General features: G+C 35.9%; 2 protein-coding genes across 2 annotated transcripts; one reads left to right on the top strand and one right to left on the bottom strand.

Moving 5' to 3' along the window:
* The first annotated feature begins 3,748 nt into the window (after positions 1-3,748).
* Positions 3,749-16,056, top strand: LOC137402409 (uncharacterized). The gene is made up of 6 exons (XM_068088908.1): positions 3,749-3,868; positions 4,737-4,821; positions 5,652-5,821; positions 8,225-8,372; positions 13,499-13,872; positions 15,838-16,056. Exons 1-6 carry the CDS (start codon positions 3,749-3,751, stop codon positions 16,054-16,056), a joined length of 1,116 nt encoding a protein of 371 aa, XP_067945009.1.
* Positions 16,057-17,174: 1,118 nt separating this feature from the next.
* LOC137402408 (processed variable antigen-like) lies at positions 17,175-17,585 on the bottom strand. The gene has a single exon (XM_068088907.1). It carries the CDS (start codon positions 17,583-17,585, stop codon positions 17,175-17,177), a length of 411 nt encoding a protein of 136 aa, XP_067945008.1.
* Positions 17,586-18,024: the final 439 nt, after the last annotated feature.

Genomic DNA, 18,024 nt, shown 5'->3' with positions numbered 1-18,024 from the left:
CATCTATTATATATTAAACTAAATTAATAATTTAAATATAATATAAATTACATAATTTATATTTTAAATAATTGTGTAACAGCTGCTAAAATTTCTTATGCTTATTGTAAAGCAATATTTTAGCTCAAGTCTGTATCTGAATCCGTCTGTATATGTACATGAAATATATTGGCATCATCTCCGGGTTTGAGAACATCATAAGTGTCTCTTTTCCGTCGGTCTTTTTGCAACTATGGACATCATAATTACAATTTCACTTGATTTGAGTGTTTTAACCATGATCTAGTTTTGTCGATTTTCATCTTGAAACATCCTGACAGTTAAATCACCTCAAACATCCAAAACAATTGAAAATAGTAAAAAATACCGATACTTTCTGCTAAAATCTACTAAAATTTTGTGTAAGTTCATCTCTAACAGACTGTTTTTTAGCAAAATCATTCAAAACGAACCAACGAACTGCAATTTCTGCTCAGAATAAATGCAGTTGAAAACTATCAGTATTTCGAGGGCACAAACCTTTTGTTTATCTTTAGTAATAAGGAACTATTTTTGTTTCAGCTCAGGATATTGAAGGGTAGTTTTATTCTACTAGTGAGAATGGCTGAAATAGCTCATGTGTAGTCCAATATTTTAAAACACGGCTTGTAAATTATCTCTGGTTAGTCAATTAAGGAAGTTAATCAAAGTGTTATTTTTAACTCCAGAGGTTTGCTATCAATATTGAACACACAGCAGCAAGTGTTGATGTTACAAGTCGACAAAAGAGGCAAATAATTGAGTGTTATTTTATAAAGTTTAATTTTGATAAATTAAATTTTAAAGTGTATCTATAAATTGGCTTTTATTAAAAAACATTTTTTTTAAAAATAAATGTAAATGGGAAAGGAATGGAACCAGGTTCGCTGACTGTTTGCTAATATTAGTTACTCTACACGTAAGTTTCTCTAACATAAAGGCTCATGCGTACATTTAAAAATAAATATTTAAGATGATAGTTACATAGTTACAGTTTTATCTATTTATTCGAATAAGCAACTTGCGTAGTTGAATATGACAGTGACTTTTAGTTTCACTTTAATGATGTAGTAGAGCAGGAACATAAACTTATCTTTCAGTCTTTTCCTTCGGAGGGTGGGCTACTCAAACTAAGATGTTTTATAGTCAGAAATTTATGCTGAATTCAATTATAATGTTTCTACACCTATGTGTTTGCACATTTCTGAGCTAGATAGCACTTTCGAAATGGGAGGGGGCAACTCCAAGTTTGGTTGGAAAACCTTACATATCAGACAAAGAAAACTATTTTATAATTTCAAAAATTAACAAATGCTTTTATTTGAGATTAAGTGAGTCAATTCTCAGCATTCCTTAACCCGTGCCAAGGATGCAGCAATACTGCTTGTTTCACTGTCTTGATTAGTCTGTGAATGAAACCCTAGTCAGAGTGACTAAACTTCAATATGAGACAGCCAAACAGTATTCAAACAGATGTTTGATATTAGAAGAAGAGAGCATTCAATGTGAAATTGCTTAAAAGGTGCTAAGCATTGAGAACTTTGAGAGTTCAGACTTGTTGTCATTATGCCTGTTATAAAAAGTATTGTAACAAGCTCATTATGGAAAGAGCTGAGAAAAGACATGAGAAGAGACAGAAAGAATGTGATACAGCAGAAGAGGTGAGATTAGATATTTATAACTTTACAAATTCATGATGATTTCTCCATGATGATGGTACTTTGGTAGAAGAAAAAGAAAACATTTTCATTTTTGTCTGCACATTTTGTGAGCAGCAAAACTAACTCTTTGCAGTTTACATGACGTGTTATAGCCTATAGTTTGGACATAAATTTATAGATAAATTACATGTATGATCCTTCCTTGGTTTTTTGCATATGACCACACAAACTACGCTAAATATGGCACGCTGTACTATGCAGAGATGACTAATCTTAAAGTATAGCGTAGCAAGGTGTATCAGGCTCTTATGAAGAAAGGGTATTTTACTTATCAATCACGACATCACTGTCCATTCAGCTCTATCGCTTGTGATCAATCTATTGAGCAAACAGTTAAAAGAGACTCAATCTCATGGTAGAATCATAGGGTTTACTACGAATCATCGGCCTCTCAATGCTGGACTATCTCACCCAGAACGAACAGCTGTACATACAGACACGAAGAAGATGCTAGTGCCTGGTGATTCGGATGCAGCAAGTTATGAGATGCGAGAAAAGGCATGGAAGGCTGATGAGGAAATGAGGGAAGTCATGAAAGACTCATAACAGCAACAATAAATCTATTTGCGTTTCAAACCACCAAGCTAGTACATAGTATCAGTGGTGCAAAAGCCTCCATTAAAGTAAAGCAGGATCTTGAAATGGCAAATGTGATAGGAGAGAAACAGCTTTCAGAATTTGTCCAGAGGAGCTTAAGCAACCAAGAGATTAATTTCAATGCATCCATCAAGTCAGACAAGCTTAAAACCTTCCCCACATTACCATCAGCTAAGAAAAAAATCAAAAGAAAAAGTCTTAGAGTGTTCGCACAGACTGTTTGAGAATTTTTTAGTGATCAGCCAACAGTGTAACTTGGATTTGAGAAAAGTGTTATCATTCTCTCTTGGCAACGTCAGCTGGTCCCTGGCTAACTCTGATGGCTCTATATTGAAGACTGCCAAGTCGGCTCTGATGGCTGCTGTTGAGGAAGATGTTGATGATCAACCGTCAATTTATGTTAACCAGGATCAGCTACCAGTCTTGACGCTGTTGTGGTTGATGCTATGGCCGAAATTCAGACCCTGAAAGCTCCTCCAACTTTTGGCATGGTTGCAAGTCAGCTTTTGCAACGGATAGTTAGTACTGCAAACGTATATCACACATGTTGTGTAGATTTTGTTTGTGACACATACCCTGATATCAGCATTAAAGGAGGTGAGAGAAGTCATAGAAGTGTGAAAAGAAGGCGGAAGGTTGCTGTGTTTAGTCCGAACTAATCATTGCCAAAAAGGTCTGAATTTTTAGCAGATGGCTCAAACAAGACTGCTTTAGTGAAATTTTTAAAGGATACATGGAGGAAGTCAACTGTGAAGCAGAAACTAGATCTTGTAGCAGCTTTTTCTCAAGAATGCCACATGATCAGCTAAGACCTTGATGGATCAATCGCTCTAAGCGAAATAGATAGTTTGACACCAGGCCATGAGGAAGCAGATACGCGCATGTTATCACATATCGCAAAGATAATGAAAGACAAACCCAGCTCAAAAGTTCTAGTCAAGTACCAGGACACAGATGTTTTCCTTAGCTGTCTATCTCTAGTGGATGAGCTGCCATCACAAAAACTCATTTACTGCTGTGGTAAGAAGCAGTTGAGATATGTAAACAGGCTGTCTGTCTACTGTCCTCACACCCGAACGATGCAAAGCACTGCTCGGGCTCCATGCTCTAAGTGGATGCGACAGTGTAAGCGCATTCTATTTCAATGGGAAGATAACTTTCAAGCTGCTAAAGAACAATCTTGAATTCTGTAACACACTGAAATCATTGGGAACAGATTTTGAAGTGGATGGTGCAATAAGATAATCTATTGAGACATTCATATGCAGATTATATGGTGAAGAGACAAATTCCATCAATGAAGCAAGATATAAGATCTTCTGCTCACCGTTTCGCACATCCCAACCAAACCTACCACCCACACTAGATGAGTTAAATCTCCATATATCTAAGGCTGCCAATCAGGCCGCGATATGGAGAAGAGCCAAGCAAATCATCCATGCCCCATCCCCCAGCAACATGGATGGTTTATGGAAGATGGAGAGCTTAAAGCCAGATGGATAACACAACAACCAGCACCTCCTGATGTGCTCGTAGACATGTTTTGTCAATGCAAAACTGGGTGCCAGGCTCGTCGCTGTCAGTGCAACAATACAGATCTCAAGTGTACGGACATGTGCAGAAGCAGCTGCTGTAGCAATAGAAATAAAGAGGGTGGAGATGAAAGTAGTGATGCAGAAGACTCAGATGACTGTGAATTAGAAGGTTAGTATTTGTAACGTTAGATCGTAACCAAAGGTGCACTTCATGTTTGATTAGAATACATAATTATGTGTCATACCGTATAAAAGACTGAATAATTGCGATTTCACTTGGATAATAAAGTAAACGGTTCAACATAATAAGCATTAATGATGAATATATGTATACTAAAATGTTATATATACATGGTCTGAGTCTTTAAAAATACTTTTCATTTTGTTTTACAGATCTGTAATGATATATGGGTTGCGGAAAAACAAGGACAAACTGTAAAGCTGCCACAATATCAACCAAACTGGGAATACATAATATTATATAATACAATGCTAATATTATAATATTTGAAGAATAAATATTCTAATGTTATCAGAATTGATTCCAACTTAGGTTATTGCTAGTTATTTAGTATCTATATGCTACTTTCATTATTACATTGTTGGTAGAAGCGCATGCAACATTACAGACATTTATTTAATTAAAATAATATATTAATTAAATTACTCAAAAATGAACAATCTGAGAGGTGTAGAAACCATATATTTAAAATCAGCTCAAAATTCTGATCTAGATGCCACTCTTATTACATAGCCCACCTCCAAAAGGAATAAATCACTTTTTTTGACAGCTTTTTGATGCCCTCCTGCTCTACTAATGGCCTGGTTTGGCAAGTTGCTCTAACCAGTGCTCATATTATTGCAGGAAACGACCAAAGTACGTATCGTGATACCAGATAGACCTGGAGAAACGCTTACAATAGACTATGCTGGACTTCGATACACAAATGGTACAATCTAAACTTGGTTTTTTATGAGTCTAATTTTGTTCTCCATATATTCTCCTTGGTTCTAATTTAATTGGCAAGCATAGATTTAGCACTTTCCAAGGTGGCTGCTCACATTGAGTAATGCTCTCTTGCACTGCTGCAAAATTTAAATATTCAAGTATTTCACTAAGCATAGAACAGCTGGGCACTAATAAATTAGAGCTTACTGCACTTTTGTATTACTCTGCTGCATTACTACTCTGTCACGTTATTATTCTATCACGTTGTTGTTCAGTCGTGTTGTCCATTCTTTCGCCTTGCCCGTTCTTTTGCTTTGCCCATTCGTTGCGTTGCCCATTCAAATGAACGAACGGACACCGCACCTGTTTTAGTAGACTTGGCGTTGCACGGACATTAAAAATCGGCTTATAAACAATGAGAAGTAATATTGTTTCCTGGCACATTGCCATTAGCCTGGCACATTGCCAATGGCTAATTTGAATAAGCTTACTAATAAGAGCTAACTACTTGCTCTTACGGTTGAGCACAACATAAAATTATGCTAACGCTCTCGGTGGTGTTGTGCTGTAACGGATAGCGGTAGCGTATGCACGCACCCACCTAGCAGGCCTAAGGGATTGGACTGGTGAATAGGATGGTCTGAGATCAAATCTTCTGCAATACGAATACTTTGTTTCAATAGCTATAGCTGGACAAAGCAAACTACAGACAGACTTTGAGATTTATACAGATGATAGTAATAAAGATAATCTTTCATTTTTTGACAACTGTATGAATTGAAGCTTTCCCTATAGCATCGCTAACTTGAGGTGATATCTTATCACTTGCAGGAGAAACATTAACCTTTGAACTTGAACCCGAAACTAGTTTCCTCGCACAGTCTGCTGGAGATCTGACTGGTGTCATGATCCAGTCAAGTCGGCGGGTAGCTGTATTCACAGGAAATGTTCGTACTTACAATGACTATAACAAACGCTCTAGAGACCATCTCATAGAACAGGTATGTGCATCTATACACATGTGTATAGATCAGTGTTTGTCATGTGCATGTTTGTCATTTGTCATTCATGTGCCCAGTTATAGTGATAATGTTCAAGGAACGGAAAATTCGCTTTGCACTAGACTTGAACTTCTAGTCTTGTGGACAGGAACCTCTAGGTCTGCTGGCAGATGTTCTATCCACTAGACTACATAGCGGTCTGCCCGCTCATAGCAACTAATGATTGTTCACATACTTATGCACTTGTCACTTTTTAAGGGCCTCACATTTTAGCTAGCACACTTCGCGCTTCATCTAGCAGGCTAAAAGATGATTGCGTGAGAGATGACGCAATCTTTTTTCTAAAGTTGTAATGATAGCTTTTATTATGGTTACGCTAGTAGCTCAAGTTTATCAAATTCATTGGAGGATGAAACTTAGCCAAATAAAAGGAAATTTTCTATGTCAAACATTTCTAATACCCAATTATTACCCAATTATTACCCAATTATTACCCAATTATGATTGCAATGCTGGGCATTAAACTAGTTACACAATAAATTGACTCTAACTATATTTCTAAATATTTTAAAGGTTGACTTGCAACAAAATTCACATTACAGTTATTTGATATTAAAAGATTCACCATGTTTTACTCTGCTGTGTTGTAGGTGCAAAATATGTGAAAATGTGATTACAAGCTCTTAAAAGCTCAAAAACGAACAGTTGATCGCAGCCATCACGAAACCGCCGAAGATCGGAATCAGTTTATTTTTCTGACGTAGTCGTTACATTTGGTTATTGTTTTGTGACTTGATCTTCTCACGTGAATTGAAAGACCTATAAAAGGCTCAATATAAAACATCTCGTAGCATTAGTTTATGACAAACACTTCGGGTTTTACCGAAGACCCCGTATCAAATATAGATGCTCGCTACTTTACAGTTCTGTTTCGGCATTATCTAATCGTCAAGTCGTAATCTGATCATGTGACCCAATACTTCACCAATAATTTTTGCAGCACTTTTCGATTATCACAGGTAACCAACAGACTCGTCATGATTATCAGACAATGATATGGACTCCTTCGAGCTAAGGTTAACAAATTAAACAAATTTTTACGGTAGGTTATGGGATATCAGTGCTGAAAGTGACAGCATTACAATGACGATAAAACAGACGCGTATGAGCAATAGACATGGTTTTATTGAATGCGTGAAGTTGTTTGTAAAAATATTTCGACAAATGAGGTTGCGTGAAAGTGTAAACAGAAGCCATCTTGTACAACTACGTCCCATTTGAGCCGTTTTGGAAAGAGATTCCGATCTACGGCGGTTTTGTGATGGCTGCGATTAACTGTTTGTTTTTGAGCTATTAAGAGCTTGTAATCACATTTCCACATATTTTGCACCTACAACACAACAGAGTAAAACATGGTGAATCTTTTGATATCAAATAACTGTAATGTGAATTTTGTTGCAAGTCAACCTTTAAAAGTGTAACTTTAAAAGTCAACCTTTAAAATTTTTATGTTTCACATCTGTGAATGGTTATAACATATCTACTGAACGTGTTATATATGGTGTCCTGAACGATTTTATAAAGTTATTACTTTTCATAGCTTCTGTAGGTTGCTAAAAATAATGACAAAATAAACTTGTCCTAAATGATAAAAATATTATTGGAACCAATTTTTTATTATCACCTGTAATCTATTAAGAATTTGTTATAGTAGTCCCGAGTTCGTATCTTGATACCGACCAACCATATATTGATATTGATGTGGATAATGAGCAAGAAGGGCGTTAAAAAATTTGGTGGTTTGGACAAAAGTTGACAACCAGGTTGCTTTGTAACTTTATTTTAAAAGTCATATACAGGCTATGATTTAGGTTGCAATCACCGACTCATAGGATGTGGTGCAAGTTTGTGATCACTGACTCATAGAAGGTGGTTTAAGGTTGTGATAACTGACTCATAAGAGGCAGTATAAGGTTTTGTTCATTGATTCATAGTTGGTTTAACGTTGTGATCACTGACTCATAGGAGATGGTTCAAGGTTGTGATAACTGACTTATAAGAGGCAGTATAAGGTTTTGTTCATTGATTCATAGTTGGTTTAACGTTGTGATCACTGACTCATAGGAGATGGTTCAAGGTTGTGATCACTGACTCATATGAGGTGGTTCAAGGTTGTGCTCACTGACTCATAGAAGGTAGTGTAAGGTTTTAATCATTGACCTACATGGAGCTCTGCTTTCGGCTGTGTGACTTAAAATCAAGAAGGCAAGAAATGTTTGATAAATATTTTCTAGCTTTCCACCCCGTTCCTACACAACCGAGTTTCTCTGAAAAGCGTGGAACTTCAGTTCAATGCCTTCATACTACGAGACTTTTTTGAGTAACTTGTCTTTAATTTTGTAGGTTCCTCCAGTAAACAAATGGGGCAAAAGGTTTGTGTATATTCCCACTCCAAGACGCGTACCTGGTGACACAATCAAGATAATCTCCTCAGATTCAAATACTAATTTTTCATTCTTAGGAGCAAATATGACTTCAATGATCATTGGAAGTAAGTTATCAGCTACAAGTCAATCATTCACATTTACATAAATCAGTAATAATTGTCATTTATCACTAAAACAATACATACATGTACATTTCTTGGTACATAATGTCTTGAGATATGAGCTTGATGAGTTCCAGGACTGAGCTCATACATGTATGTCAATGCATTCGTATCTAAAATCAAAATGTCCTATAGCAAAATTAAAAAATGTAACATGAATATGTATACATAAATATATAAACTAGAAATTCCCCTGTCATACAGCCCATGACAAAAGTGATAATGGAAAAAAGAAAGGGTACTGCTGGTTGAGAAATGCAATATTAGCAGTCAAATGGCACTGCAGGGCAATAGGAGAACTGCAATGGTAGATGCAATAGTAGATGCAATGGTAGCTGTAATGTACTGGGTGTTATTATGTACAACAAACAGCAATAATGAAAGGAAAAGATTATATGTTTATATCTCTCCCCTGCAATAGGAGAAATGCAATATTAGAAGTAAAAGGGCAAGCTGCTGTGTAATATACACAGTTTGAAAGTCGGTTGTGTTGAGTGTAGAATGGTTTTGACAGTGATCTGTAACAGAAAGCAAGCATTAGCATTCACGTGTGTCTGGAAGTTTTCTGCAAACTGTAGCAAAATAAAAAAATGGGTCATGATCACAGAAACCGTGGTTCAGTCGGGTGTGTGAGATTTAGAGTTATCTACACTAGCAGAAAGAAAACATTCTCAGTTATTTTGCAAAAAAATTTTGATTCCAGCTTAATTACTGCAGATTTTATGGTCAATGAACTGAATGCACATTTACCATTAGTGCGAAAACATAGTTCTGAGAAAACTGGTGTTACAGTTTGAGAAACGAAAACCAATGCACAATTTTGTTTACATTTCAAAATGGCATAGCAACCAATATCAAGAAGTTGTGATATTTAACTAGATTTCTATATTTATTTCCAAAAAATTATGCTGAATTTAAAAATCTAAACAGATTTTAGCTGGTTGTCATAGAAATAGCTGTATATCTATAAGAAAATGTCATACTTAGTTTTGCAGATTTTAAAAACGACTCGGTGGTACCGCGATATTGGGCACAGCCGTAGGGTCATCAGCAAAATCTTTAGAAAAATAATAACAGTAACATAATGCACACCATCGGTCACTGTATACTTCAATCTTGTAAATTCGAATGATTATTCTTATAATTAAATCTTATAATAATCTTATAAAACCGAATAATTATTCTTATAATTAAATATTGTAATAATCTTATAAGAGTCGTTAGGAAAATATCATCATCATTCCCTTTACTTTCACTGCTTTTGACATCAGTTGGAATACCAAAGTACTCCTTATAAGCTTCCAAAATGTCAGAGTTAACTTTAAAATCGGCAAAAAGTCTTTTATCTTAAATCTTTTATTGGACGCCATTTTTCAGTACTTCTTTTAGTACTTCTTTCAGTACTTCTATTACAGAAACCTTCGGCGATTGGACAATGCCATAGACTGGTGAAATGTACACGTTTTCATTGTGAAATGCGCACGGCTTCATATTCTGCTATCTGTCGCACGGCTTTATGGGCGTGTTGTTGGCGGGTCTTAATTTTGATTAAAAAAGGCTTTTCAGGTTTTAATGGCGATTTTAGGCCAATTGAATGTTGCTAGTTATGTATCATCCAATCAGATGGGTAAGTTTTAGGATATTGTCGACAATTTTCAAAGACTTAGTAACATATTTAAATAGGTGAATATGTGTTTTGTATCATTATTATACTTCAACGACTCCACAGAAAAATGGTTAAATTTTTTGATGAGATATCGGTACAAGGGTTTGCCTTTGGCCATTCGCGGATACTTTTCGGGAGTTGTGTACACATATGCATTTATCATAAAGCTCCCAAACACTCGTTTTGCTCGTGTTTGGTCGTGGGATAACTTTAAATAAAATATATGTGTCGCGGTCACAGAAACCATGGTTAAGTCGCAAATCATGAAGTTGAGTTATCCGACTTTGAAGTTGCACCAACTGAATTTATAATAGTGTAGTGGTAACGATTTTTGTAACACGTGCATCTGGACCAATCAAAGAGTGATCTTTCTGAATCTGAAATCAGTTTAGCTAATAGAAGTCTTTAATCCTCGGGAAAAAACCCCTTTAAACCGTTGCTATGCTAAACAGGAAGTACTGAAAAATGGCCTGCGATAAATATAATCGTTTCTTTTTTGCTGATTTTAAAGATAACTGACATTTTGGACACTTATAATGAGTAATTTGGTATTCCAACTAATGTCAAAATCGGTGAAAGTAAAGGGAATTACGATGATATTTTTTTAATGATTCTTACAAGATTATTACAATAATTAATTATAAGAATAATTATTCGATTTTATAAGATTATTATCAGATTTAATTATAAAAATAATTATTCAAATTTCCAAAATCGAAGTATACAGTGACCAATGGTGTGCAACATGTTACTGTTGTTATTTTTCTGAATATTTGGTGATGATTTGGCTGTGCCTGATAACGTGGTACTGCCAAGCCGTTTTTAATATCTACAAAATTAAGTAATACATTTTCTTATAAATATACAGCTATTTCTATGACAACCAGCTAAAATCTGTTTAGATTTTTAAATTCAGCATAATATTTTGGATATTAATACAGAAATCTAGATAAATATCACAACATCTTGATATTGGTTCTATGACGTTTTGAAAGGTAAACGAAATTGTGCATTGTTTTTTGTTTCTCAAACTTTAACACCAGTTTTCTTAGAACTATGTTTTCGCACTAATGGTAAACGTGCATTCAGTTTATTGACCATAAAATCTGCTGTAATTAAGCTAGAATCGAATTTTTTTTGCAAAATAACTGAGAATTTTCAGCTGCTAATGTAAATAGCTCCAAATCTTACAATCTCGACTTAATCATGGCTTCTGTGATCATGACCCATATATTACATGGATTAATTTGTACTTACATGTGGTTATTTAAGTTTTTATATTTCTCAAATCATTTTGCCTTTACGAAATAACTCAATATAAATTACTCCCTTCCTATCTTCTGGAAAAAAAACGCTTAAAAACAGCACATTACAATAAAAAAAACAATTTTAATTGTTATTATTCACCATTACACTCACAAAGTAACAAATACCTATCTAGTGGTTGTGATCTTCAATAAAATATGACATTATTATGTACAGCACTGTAAGGAGCTCTTACCTTCGAGACCTATGGTAGCAATGCGTTCACTTGACAGCAATGCGTTCGGTATACTAGACTTTTGTGACGGTACGTAACATGAACTTTAAATTTAACTTATATAAACTTGGTATACTATACACACACTTAGCAGTAAGTTTTAATCTTATGTTACAAAAAATTTACTTTTAACTTCATTTCCATTTTTTTCTGGCTTAGCTTTTTTTGCATTGCTTTGTGTCACATTTTCACCTACACTTTTAGCAGTCCTTTTAAAAACTTTCTCAAACTAATTGATGAAAAAGACTTACCGATGCTGTTCTCATGAGCAGCCTGTCACACACTTGGCCACATAGCGACCGCATCGTCTCATATTTGTTGTGTTTCAAATTTGTTTCGTATCTCAAAACAAAAATTTATGTAGAAATTCTCTCCATTCCTTGTACAGCCATACTTTGACTTACGAGTGCCCCAACAGGTCCACACTGGTCAGTGGCCAAGTATGTCAAAGGTGTCTTATGAGAACAGCATCACTCAGTATTTTTCAACTGCTCAGGCTATACTTTTTCACTATGTTTTTTGTGGGCTTTTTTCAGTGCAGAATTAAGGGAATTAAAAGTACTGTGCGTAGACCGAATGTTAACCGGTACAATGAAGGATAATGCAAAAAAAAGCGAATGATAACGATTGATATCAATTGTTATCAATTGTGAAATTATTGAAAAATATGTAGAAATGTTGAGAAATGTGTATGCGTGATTGAGCTAGCTCAGCAATATGACAGAAATACATCCACAATATGCACAATTATCAAACAGAAGGATTATATTAAAGGCATTAAGTCTGCAAAAGGACTAACCTCTAACCGGTGCAGCGATCTTCACGACGAGATGGAGAAACTGCTCAGGCTTTGATTAAAAGACAAACGATTGGCCTGTGACAGTGTAACTAAAATGATACTATGGGAAAAGCCGGTGCTATTTATCAAGACTATAAAAAATAGACATTCGGACAAGTTGGCTAATGGTCGTGCATTAACCCTTTGTGACGACATTTGTGTTCGTCTTTTTTGCAACATGTTGAAAGGGCGACAAAGGCAAACATCCTTAGATAGGTTTCTCTTAAAATGACCAGCTGAACGGGAGAGAGAAAAAAGAAAAATTAGCTAAGCCCCGAGAAACTTAAAACTATGAATGCCAAAGAAATTTTAATTATGTTAAATTTAAAATGAAAGTTTGCTTAAAGTCTCTGCATCAGAATCTAAATTTATCAAAGTCAACTGTTGTAATGAAGGATAACTTATCTTGCCCTCTGTGTAAAATGCTAGTGTTAGCTGCTATTGTATGTATTTAATTTTACATTTTAATTAATCACATTTCCTTGCATTATTTTTTATTTGTTGTTTTTTGAAAGCATGTAAACAATTACCAATTAGGAATTACCGATTAGGATTACCAATTACCAATTAGGACAATTACCAACATTTTTTCTGTTACAATACTTGTTTTAAGTGTTTTTGTTTGCGTTTTTCTAGAGAATGGAAACCAATCAATATATATTTAATTGTTATATATATAAATAAATTGCACCAACATGCGAGTAAATTGACATACAAGCTCAGTCCCAAAACGCATTAAGCTCGTAAGTCGAAGTATGACTGTATCTCAAATCGCTTGTACGTCAGGACACTCATAGCTATAAGTATTGCTCATAAGTATTGCTAGCATAGTAGTTTATATACATATTTATATATTTGTTAAATTATTATATTTGTACAATTTTTACTGCAAATGCCTAAGTTCAGTTAGAAGTCTTGCTAAAAGTCACATATGTTCTTTAAATGAAACTTATCTGTATGAATACTGCATGGTGTAACTGTAATTTTAACCACCTATTTCATGTTTCAACATTGTCTTTTTTTAGAGGAACGAGTTGTGCTAGAATGGTCCGTTACAACTGAGCTTCAAGCTTCATCCCCCATTTTGGTAGCCGTAATTGTTCGCTCACAAGACAGCAAGAATGTTAGACTAACAGACCCAGCCGATCCATCTTTGTACTTTTTGCCGAGTATCGACCAGTACGACATAAAATATGTAATGCCTCAATTCAAGAACTCGATAAATGACATCTACCAAAAGATATGGGTACTACTAGCGTTTGGATCCACAAGATTTGCACCACAGATGGATGGTGTAGGCGTGAATGTCTCTAACCTAATGCCCCAACCTCAGCACACCTATTTCACTCAAGCTTTAGAAGTTTCTGGAGACATGCCACACCAACTAGAAAGCAGCAAGGTTAGCAAATAGCCTGTGTTCTTTTGCATGCTTTTTTTGGAAAGTTTAGCATGGGACCCACGCTCTTTAATATTTAATGGTTGGTAAACTGCAAATTAAGTTGTCTAAAAAACCTGCTACTGGTGCCATTTTAGCGTTATATTTTTTGATTGGCTCGTATCTTTTGCTCCGTTGTGCATTTTTACAGAATCATGTTTTGTGAATGTTAACTAATTATTATACTCTGTTCTTGAGACATTTTCAGTTAGTCTTTCATGATTTGACAGTAACTCACACGATATAGACTGTGTTCTCTGTAACACAACTGTACCTTACTTATTACAGTATACATGCACCTCTAATCTGAATGCGTCGTAGTTGGTCCCAGCTACACTTCTACATATTCCATTATTAACTCGACTAACATAAGCTACTTGAACATGTCAACTGGTAGGCATTACCTACTACACTACTACAGTATACCCTCCTATACCGTTAATTCCATGTAACGTAAAGAATTACGTAGCTTTTATTTCGAACTTCATACAACGTAAAGGTGCATATTCTCCAATTCAATTTGAATAACAAGAGTCTCATGATCAGCCTTAAAATATTGTTTGTTTTCTTGTCACACTTGGGAGTGAAGACGCCATAATTGGTTATCTTTATTATATATGTATAAGTACTCTGGCGATTTAGTTCGACGTGGGAGATTGTCAGGTGTGTCAATAAAGCGCAGGGAATAAGTAGTCGCGCAATAATGCAGAAGTACCTAAAGACAATTGATAAGTGCAGGTGTTAGTGTCGGTATACCAAGCTGAATTTCACTGATGTTACTCTCATCAAAAGCTATATTTTATCCTTACATCAAACCCTCATACAGACAATCGCTCTTGCAAGTTTAGTAAAAGTATACAGTACATTTGTTTTACTTAACATACATACAAAATACTTTGTATTATTTTTTTTACAGAATAGACCTTGCTTTGTGTAAAAAAACACAAAGACTGATGAAAATTAAAATTGAATGTGCGTGTTCCCCTTTACTGTGAAAATAAAAGGAGAAAAGTTGTTGATGCAAACCAGTAATACTATAGTTACTGTACAGTCATTGAATTAAAAAGTTTAGTCTATAACGTTTCCTTTTTTATGGCAAAAGATGCAATTTTGGAAAGATCTTTGAGCGAATCAGTCGATTTACATGTATTTTACTGTTTAAACTGATAACGCTAGAGCATTATAACGTATACGTTCTAGGAATGAATTATTTACGTCATAAGAGCATCTACTGTATCGACAAAACTTCTCTATTACCTGATAGCTCCTTGGGTGTTGTATGCCAATAGCCTAACAGTATATCTGTCATAGGCTGAATTTACTTGCAAGGACATGACATTACCCTGCTGTTTATGGGCTACATGCACCTACAAACTAATTAGCAAGTTTCCATACAGCGATAGCACGCCTGGTCACGCCAGTGGCGATCATGACAGACAGGCAGATTATGTTTTCATAGAGTGCTATTATAGTAGAGCGATGGTAGTGTCGTGTCAACGCCTCGTGTCAACAAAAGTTTTTGCATATGCAACAACAGGAAAGCAAAACCTATTCGCACTAGTGTAATGCTGGTGATTGCTTACATGTAGGCCTTTTCCATGGCACAAGGGTGGCTCATCGCACTGGTGTTTCACTTTCAAACAGCAGTACTGAATCACGACAGAATGAGAGCGATGCGGCTGTATTCATAAAAACATTGCAGTGCCATATGGAGGGGTATTGCTACTCTATCGCTGTACGGAAACTTGGTAAATAGCACCATTCCTAGTATAGCTGATATATACCTCTGATCGAACAGCGTTTTTCCAAAGACAAATAAATCCACTGTAGACCGGAAAATGCTGTAACATGAATATTCTTTTTCTATTTGTCTTTTGCCACTACCTATATTGCTCTAAGGCAGTTCAATGCATTTAATTATTTCCACAGCCTTTCATGGCAATAGTCTATGGAGCGAGTGATCGAGAGTCTTTTGCTTCCAACCTGGGCTACCTCTTTCCTGTTTCCAATTGTGATGACACGGATATGATACTCGGAGATGGTGTGGACAATGATTGTGATAATTTCACAGACGAAGAGGTGTGTGCCGATGGGCTTGACAATGATATGGATGGATTATTGGATGAAGATTGCAGAGGTAATACCTAATGGTCTTTTTTACAAGAACTTCCCAATGTAATGTTAATATCAAATACATGAACCAAATGCTTGAACGCTAAGATGGTTGGATGATTGGTAAAGAGTAGCTATTTACCACAATTACTTGTGTGTTGGCTGTATCGAGGCTGCTTTGCGTATCAATTAGAACCAAACAGCGGTGTCTGGTGGAGTACTCACAGTAAAAGAGGCAGCCATTCACAAATCCATTTGATGTTGGTATAGATCAATGTAACAACACAATCTAAAAACATTTTATTTAATAAGTACAAAAAATTGATCTGTTTCATTTGTCTAATTGATCGGATATGCTGTATTTAACTGTATTAACAAATCCAAACTAGTTGTCTCCAACACAGCCATCAAATTTGACTCTACTCAACATTAAATTAAGTATCTCTGCATTTGAAACGAATTTGCATTTGCATTTCTCACCTTCTACCAAAACATACGGTTCATTTGATTAACGATGACATTGTAATAATTATGATAATTTACAAATTACTTATTAAATTATTTGTACATGTCAAACTCCCACGGCGTCTACTGTTGCGTTTATCTCTAACCTTGAAACATTTACATTTGACTTGCACTGCTCACGACTTTGTTCACAGTGTCGCTCAGTTTAACCTTACCTACCAAACTTGCACTCCACTTTTACTGCCTGTCGCAGGCCTATTTCTTTGTCTCTCGACACATCATTCATGCTGTAGAACTGATGGGTGTGTAAGTCAAACTGGTTTTTGCTGTAGCGCCCTTTAACAATCTTCGCACAAACTCCTATGCAATACAAATCATTGTCATCTCTGTCCACAATCATGCCCCTTATGTTATGAGGATTCCTTTTTTTCCTGAACTACCAAGATGATGAGAATGGTTGCGTCATCACCAGTATTTTCAGCTACATGTGAAAAGGCGACTCCGCTTGACCATGCGCTCTGCTTATGACAGCTGTCCATCAGTAGCTCTCTTATGACTGAATAATTGCTTTCATGCTGCTGCTCAATCTGTTCAGACTCTTTAGTTGGTCCCATCTGTTCAGTCTCTTTAATTGGTCCCATCTGTTCAGTCTCTTTAGTTGGTCCCATCTGTCCAGACTCTTTCGTTGGTCACATCTGTTCAGTCTCTTTAGTTGATCCCATCTGTTCAGTCTCTTTAGTTGGTTCCATCTGTTCAGTCTCTTTAGTTGGTCCCATCTGTTCAGTCTCTTTAGTTGGTCCCATCTGTTCAGTCTTGTTAGTTGGTCCCATCTGTTCAGTTTCTTCAGTTGGTCCCATCTGTTCAGTCTCTTTAATTGGTCCCATCTGTTCAGTCTCTTTAGTTGGTCCCATCTGTTCAGTCTCTTTAATTGGTCCCATCTGTTCAGTCTCTTTAGTTGGTCCCATCTGTTCAGTCTCTTTAGTTGGTCCCATCTGTTCAGTCTTGTTAGTTGGTCCCATCTGTTCAGTTTCTTCAGTTGGTCCCATCTGTTCAGTCTCTTTAATTGGTCCCATCTGTTCAGTCTCTTTAGTTGGTCCCATCTGTCCAGTCTCTTTAGTTGGTCACATCTGTCCAGTCTCTTTAGTTGGTCACATCTGTTCAGTCTCTTTAGTTGGTCCCATCTGTTCAGTCTCTATAGTTGGTCCCATCTGTTCAGTTTCTATAGTTGGTCCCATCTGTTCAGTCTCTTTAGTTGGTCCCATCTGTTCAGTTGACGAAGCTGTAAGATTATTACTACTGTTTGAAATATCTTCCTGCGGGTCATTGATTCCGCTGCTGATTCATATGCCGCTCTCGGGTCATATTTTGTTATCGATGGTGTGAGGATCTCACTGGGTTTGGAGTTTGGGGAGATCATCTTTATACACTCAATCAAATATTACACATATGTAGTACTTACCGAAAAAAAAAATTTTAAATGCTAAAAATTAGCAATTTAATATACATAAAAATGCTTATATGTGATAGTTGATGCTCTAC

This window comes from Watersipora subatra, chromosome 8, assembly GCF_963576615.1.
Source record: "Watersipora subatra chromosome 8, tzWatSuba1.1, whole genome shotgun sequence".
Taxonomy (NCBI): Eukaryota; Metazoa; Bryozoa; class Gymnolaemata; order Cheilostomatida; family Watersiporidae; genus Watersipora; species Watersipora subatra.
Note: the sequence above shows the minus strand (reverse complement) of the source record. Positions and strands in the feature narration are given on the sequence as shown.

Bases quoted from the DNA above. Each gene is read 5' to 3' on its own strand.
- LOC137402409 (XM_068088908.1), top strand. From the start codon at position 3,749: ATGGAGAAGAGCCAAGCAAATCATCCATGCCCCATCCCCCAGCAACAT. The intron at 8,373-13,498 runs GTAAGTTATCAG...GTCTTTTTTTAG, and splicing joins GACTTCAATGATCATTGGAA to AGGAACGAGTTGTGCTAGAA. The intron at 13,873-15,837 runs GTTAGCAAATAG...TTATTTCCACAG, and splicing joins ACCAACTAGAAAGCAGCAAG to CCTTTCATGGCAATAGTCTA.
- LOC137402408 (XM_068088907.1), bottom strand. From the start codon at position 17,585: ATGGGACCAACTAAAGAGACTGAACAGATGGGACCAATTAAAGAGACT.